The 6,490-nt window shown below is 38.7% G+C and overlaps 1 protein-coding gene across 1 annotated transcript in view; it reads right to left on the bottom strand.

Annotated features, from left to right (window-relative positions):
• Positions 1-1,715: 1,715 nt before the first annotated feature.
• The window catches only part of TRIM66 (tripartite motif containing 66), a 39,803-nt gene continuing 35,028 nt past the window's right edge, over positions 1,716-6,490 (bottom strand). Inside the window, exons 15-19 of the mRNA XM_035119704.2 lie at positions 6,124-6,262; positions 5,489-5,563; positions 3,573-3,725; positions 2,348-2,560; positions 1,716-1,919 (exon numbers count right to left, since the gene is read on the bottom strand). Of these exons, the coding sequence (XP_034975595.1) occupies positions 1,860-1,919; positions 2,348-2,560; positions 3,573-3,725; positions 5,489-5,563; positions 6,124-6,262 (640 nt within the window). The 3' untranslated portion in view covers positions 1,716-1,859. The remainder of the gene's footprint in view (positions 1,920-2,347; positions 2,561-3,572; positions 3,726-5,488; positions 5,564-6,123; positions 6,263-6,490) is intronic.

Raw genomic sequence — 6,490 nt, 5'->3', positions numbered from 1 at the left:
CTGGGTGGTTTTTTTTAAAGGAAGAGTTCTTTTTCATTCTTTGAATGAGTTAGATATGAATGATAGCCAAGGACACAGGCAGGGAAATAATTTAGGGTCAATGGTTCGAATTCTTTTTTCAATGTTTCCTTTATTTTTTCAATGAATGTTTTATTATACAATAAGAAAAGAGACAACTTTTTTCTACAGCATTTATTTTGAGCAATATTAACATTGAAAACAGGAAAAAATATTCAGGTGTGGCTAGTAATTCTATAAACTCTCACTTAACGTGTTCTCTATTATAACATCCATTGATACCATATTCAAGAAATTCATATAGACTGAAAAACTCTCTTCATTTACAGCAAATCTAGTATAACTGGAAACTCACTACTCTTTGGGGGAGTTAAAATGACTCTTCTTTTAAAGTGTCAGATGAAAACCAGGACATCTAAGAAGACCACCCCACCCCATCTGCAATCACACCTGATCCCAACTACCAGTATAGCAATTGGGATTGAGAATGCGGCTAAAGAGAGATAAGACTGCAGGGGATGTATCATGGATGAGGCTTCACAGAGTGTTGTGTGTGGCACAGTGGATCAGTGCATCTTGCTGTTAACCAGAAGGTTGGTGGTTCGAGCCCACCCAGGGACAGCTGTGGGCAGGATTCCTGCATTGCAGGGGGTTGGACTAGATGAGCCTCAGGGTCCCTTCCAATTCTATGATTCAAAGAAGAAGACATGAGGGTTGAGAGCTTGAGGCATTATACTGAGTGAAACAACTGTATCTCAGCTTATGCTATAACTTGTCTGCAAGGGATTCCTTCGCATTTTAAATCTGGTATTTTACTGCAAAGTGGGAGGGTGAAAAAAGGCTCTGAAAAAGCAAAACTGATGCATCTCAGAAATACCCTTTATCGGTCTCACTCCTTTTGGTCAGGCACATTTTAACTATTGACTGGCTTCATAATTACCCTATACCCATTTGCAGTACACACAGACAAGGGATTAGCATAAAGAGAACACAGGTATAATGTGAGCTGCTGGTATTAAATGGACAGTCAAACTTCACTCCACCCACCCTCTGCTCCCCATGTTGGTTGCACCAATTCACTTCTGGTGCACAATCACCCTAAATGAGTGAGAATTGAAAACAATTGGGGTGGGGGGGGGTCCTTTCCTTTTCTAGAATTAAAGAGTAGAATTCCTAAATGCAGTTCTCGTGTTATTTCTTTCCACATCACTTTCTGGTCTTCTAGTAAACACAGAACCAAGAACTCTCAGTTTAACTCAGGCTTATGGGCCATGGGAAGCTTTGTTCAACTGATGTCCAGAGATTTGGTCTTTAGTTGCCACATTCTGTTAGCAGGACATCATAACAATGACTGTAAGTTGCATTGGGAACAGTGCATACTCATACCAGATGAATTTTGGATTCATTTTTTTCACTAGAGGAGACAATAGGCTTGGACACTGCCACATATGGTAAAATTGTAATGGACACTATAAATATGTGTGGAATTACTGGTGATGATGCCAGATGGCTGTTTCCAGCTACAATCTATAATTAAGCAATGAGAATTTATGAAATAATTTTAAGAACAGCATATCAAATGTACTATTTTTATTATTAATAGCTATTGCATATGACAAAACAGTAGTGTAAACACAAATTGTTAAGACAGCATATAGCTGTCTTACTACCTATTAAAATTACATTACACTGAAAATGTAATCTCCCCATAGGATCTAAAAATGAAATTGATTGACCACTGGTATGAAGTTCAGGTGAAATATCTTAAGAGACATTTTCTGACTCCCTCTTACGCACATCTTATTTTGATTGATGTTTGGTTCTTTGCAGCACTCCACGCGTCACACCTGAGAAAGACCTTTAGCTGGCCAAAACATTGGTCTTTTAGTTTTTTCACTTTCCTGTGTACAAAGGAAATAAATGGGCAAATTGTTAGTCTTTTCAAATATTGTTTCACACTGCATTTTACTTGGCAAAATAAATAGGTAGCTTGCAAGACCTTCAAGCACTAACCTGTTTACACAACTGAACATGAAGAAAGAATCACCCTAGTCCAGGCATCCCCAAACTGCGGCCCTCCAGATATTTTGGCCTACAACTACCATGATCCCTAGCTAACAGGACCAGGGGCCGGGGAAGATGGGAATTGTAGTCCAAAACATCTGGAGGGCCGAAGTTTGGGGATGCCTGCCCTAGTCTGACTGAAGTTTACTAATACATTAATAAGCATATTATCAAAGCTTTGTATTAAAAGCTGTGGAAAGAATTAGCTTTGGGGCCACTAAACAATCGAGTTTTGTTATGTTCTGTATTGCTTTTATATTCTTACAGCATGCCGTCGCCTTCTTTTGGGCTGGATGCACTCTTGTCTGTATGAGGGCCACTGGAATCCCTTGGGAGCCACTTGGCTATTTTCATGTTCCTCTGAATCAGAGTCATCTTGCTGCACCGAGCAGAACTGCTTTTCTGGGTAAATGTCTTTTAACTTGCTTTCAAAGAATATTTCCAGGCATTGTCCAGCCTCAGCTACCTCTGAATCAGGCTACAAGAGAAGGCATCATAATTTGTTACAACAGCATGTGGTTCACTTAGTAAGACATGCTCCCTCTGTTGCTAGATCTATTAAACTCTTGATTTATTATTATACTCATCATTTAAAGAATTAATACAATTTACAGTTGAATAGAAAACAACCACCCAGGAGACTTGCCCAGCACAGAGTGAGAAGAAAGGTCAAGGCAATTGTATGTGAAAATAAATAATACTATACATTAAATAAGGCTCTTTCCAAAATGTTAAATAAACCAAGGGTGAGCATGGGAAGGCTGGCTTCTTGGTGGTATTAGGAAATAAATGGAAACCAGACATTGTGGCGAAAGTCAGGTTTATTAGATAACCTATTAATGGTGGGTAAATTTCTCTAAAAGATCAAGGTGCTGAACCCTACAGAATTAGTTTTGTAGATAGCAAATATCTAAGGGCAAGTCAAATAATCTTCCAAAGCCCCAGCATAGAAGGTAGGCTTTCCTGGTATGTTATCTCCATTGTTCAGGTGCAACAGACAAAGGCAACACAAAGGCAAAGATCAGCCAATTTAGTCACTGAGTGACAATAATCATGGTCAAGGAAGATAAATCAGGTGCCTGTCCATTCCTTTTAAATAACTTGCTATTTTTTTAAATAAAATAAAAACCTTCAAAGCAGAGGGTTCTGTAAGTGAAGATAATGAGAATGTAACGTAATAGAGAATAATAGATTCTCCAGCACCACCTATTGTGATCTCTCACTCCAGAATTACTGCCACTATTTGTAGTATTTGCATCTTTTGTCCAGGATACTGAGAAATTGCCTTTGATTAGTGGCTGCTTGCTATCTTTTCTCTAGGTTGCTATTTTTTCACATTATGTCAATCCAATTGACAATCCTGTGTTGGGATTATTCAAAGGTAGGTTAAAGAATCAAGGCCCAAATAAAAATATTCAGAGATGGAGAGGAATAGTCACTGCCCACATTATTTGCCCAGGTGATGCAGTGTCTGAATTGCAAGAACTTACATAGTTGAATGTTGCACAATTCCAGAACATAAGGCGAACATCTGCTACCAGCTCATCAGCGGTGGAGTAATGCAGCTTGTTCTTTTTCTGGAGCTTTTTCCGGATGGTGGACAAGTCCATGGGCCTTTTGATGATCTGATAATAATGTCGAGCCTGTAAATAAATATCACCATCATTCTTTACAGCTAAAAGCATTCCTGTGAAGTAGGCAAGTGTTTCTACCTTGAATATGTTTTAGATTCACAGTTTTGTTTTTTATACATTTTTATTTATAAATCCATAACATCACAACACAATGCTATACATAATTATGCAAAATAACTTTAACATAACCATAACAGGGCACAACATTAAACAAGAAAATTCACAAACACAGTAAACACATCTGCTTACCAACAACCATCAGAGACTGCTTAGGCAGGGGAAATGTCTTCATCTAAAATCCAAATGATTTTTTTTTCCTGGAGAAGTGGCAGTTGCATTACTGAGACACCTTTCTGATTCAGCAGTCCCTGGTGGTTGTTGCTAAGTAGATGTATTTAATGTGTTCATGAATTTTCTCTTTAACACACACACAAAAAACTGTGAAGTGAATTGTTTTATGTTAGATTCCTTTCCTAACGGCCCCCAACACAGAATATGGCTTTTTCACAGCATATACTGGGTCAACATTTTCAATGAACTATTCACCACATCCCCATAGCTGCCAAGTTTTCCCTTTTCTCGTGAGGAAGCCTATTCAGCATAAGGGAAAATCCCTTTAAAAAAGGGATAACTTGGTAGCTATGCACATCCCCATGATTCCCTTCTTGCTCAAACATTGTTAGCTCAGACACTATTAGCGCGTGCACACACACACACACACACACATGTACAGTGATGCACAGTGGGCAAAAAATTACACTTACTTACAATGAAATGTATTTTCCATTTTCATGCCAGTTCTGGTATGGAGAAACATTTTTTTAGAACTCTTCACTGTTCTCTCTCTCTCTCTCTCTCTCTCTCTCTCTCTCTCTCTCTCTCTCTCTCTCTCTCTCTGTGTGTGTGTGTGTGTGTGTGTGTGCTTCTAAATAATTTTGTGTTCTTCAGAAACTTGGCCACCTCATCACTCACTACTAACTGTAGATTATTTATGAGTAAATTTAAAAGCACTGGTCTCAATACAGATCCTCCAGGGACCCCAATGATTACCTCCTTCCACTGTGAGAATTGTCAGTTTGTTTCTGCTCTCTGTTTCCTGTTCTTTAACTAGTTACTGGCCCCTCATCGTATCCCATGACTGAAAAGCTTGCCCAGGACACTTTGGTGAGGGGTTTTCTCATCATTTGGTGAGATGATGCAGTGAGTCAAGCCAAGTACAGTGTTGGCTTCTTATGAGATAAGATTAAAGGAGCTCAGCTTCTCTTGCTTAGGGGAGGCGGCAGCAGCAGAATGGGTGGGAAGAGGCTGAGAGAGATACAATAGCACTCTACTTATGATTATAGTAACAAAACTAGAGAAGTGGAACCCTCCTGAGAAAGAATACAGTACTGTGAAGTATAGCTGTAACCCACCATCTGAGCTAAAGGTGCCTCCAGACTGTCACTGTTTTGCACGAGAGATTCAAGTACATACTGTAACTTAATCTTTGCACAGTTAAAATTGATTAAAGGGCTCTGTCACCCTAGTGCAACAAATCTACTTTAGAATAAGAAGAATTGGACTTTTGCAGTTTGGAAAGTGATGGGGAAATGCATTGACAAGTGTGAGATGAATGAATAACTATATAAATACCCCAAAAGTAAATCAGGATGAATGCTCAATAAACAGGTCGTCTGGAGGGTTCCTAAGATCACTTTTTTAACCAAGCAAAGCTTCCTTCACACTGAAAAGCATAGGGAAAAGATGTGAAATTAATTTCTGGTAACACTTACCAAAGGACTGACTGGTTCATGGAATGGAAGACTCAGGTTGTTGCAGAGCAGTGAAAGAATCAGTTTCTCACACTTCTGTAAAATGTAAGTTTTAAAATTAACTTTGGTTATAGCTATATGAATACCTGCATTAATAGTTGATATTTTGGCCAGGTACTTTGTTTCTCAGTATTCCACACACCCAATTCTAAATCAGGTTTCTCTACTTGGAAAAGTTGGAGAAACCTGTGGCTAATTTTCACTAAGCATATTTTACCATTACGAAAAGCACAAGTTTCTGTTTCATTTGGATTGCTAAAGTCCAAAATTATAGCAATTATATTAATTTTTTAAAATCTCTTAAATACATTTTGTATACCACTGGATTGTAGAAAACCTCAAATTTTTGATATAAACTATATGCTTCTCCCTCTATCCTTCCCCGCCCCCAAAACTGGGGTGTGTAATTTGGTCCTGACTTATGTTCAGTGTAGATGGAGTCTACAGTATTTTACTTCACATTTTCATTCTGTGTAGTTTTCCTTGGGGCATTTGGACATACAGTATTGAAGAGACAATGTACATGTTTGGAAAAGAAGATGGGCTCAAACGTTACTCAAACATGGTTTATATGCTTCTGTTGGTACTGGACTTACCTTCTGATCATAGTCGTCAAGGCCATAAAGTACTCTTGCTGGCAATAGCGTGTTACTGTAGCTAAAACGTGTGTTTTCACAGTCATAAGCAACCTCTGGCTTCTCCACATTGCGACAAAGCGTGCACACCCATTCGCCTCTGGAGCATAGAAGGAAAATACAACATCAGATTGTTGCTGTAGATCACTGGTCCTTAAATTAAGATGCCAATGGCAGATGCCTAAGAGAAAGCTTTAACAAACACCATGTTGGAGAACAATTCTCCTTTCCTGGTCACCTCGGGCAGAAGCAGCCTATTTGGATGGATTGTGTATTTTCTTTAAGAATCAATGTGTTTAATTGAGTACAGGCATGGATGTAATAAACA

This window comes from Zootoca vivipara, chromosome 1 (genome assembly GCF_963506605.1).
Source record: "Zootoca vivipara chromosome 1, rZooViv1.1, whole genome shotgun sequence".
Lineage (NCBI taxonomy): Eukaryota > Metazoa > Chordata > Lepidosauria > Squamata > Lacertidae > Zootoca > Zootoca vivipara.
The sequence above is the reverse complement of the archived record's forward strand: the minus strand, read 5'-3'. Positions and strand labels throughout refer to the sequence as shown.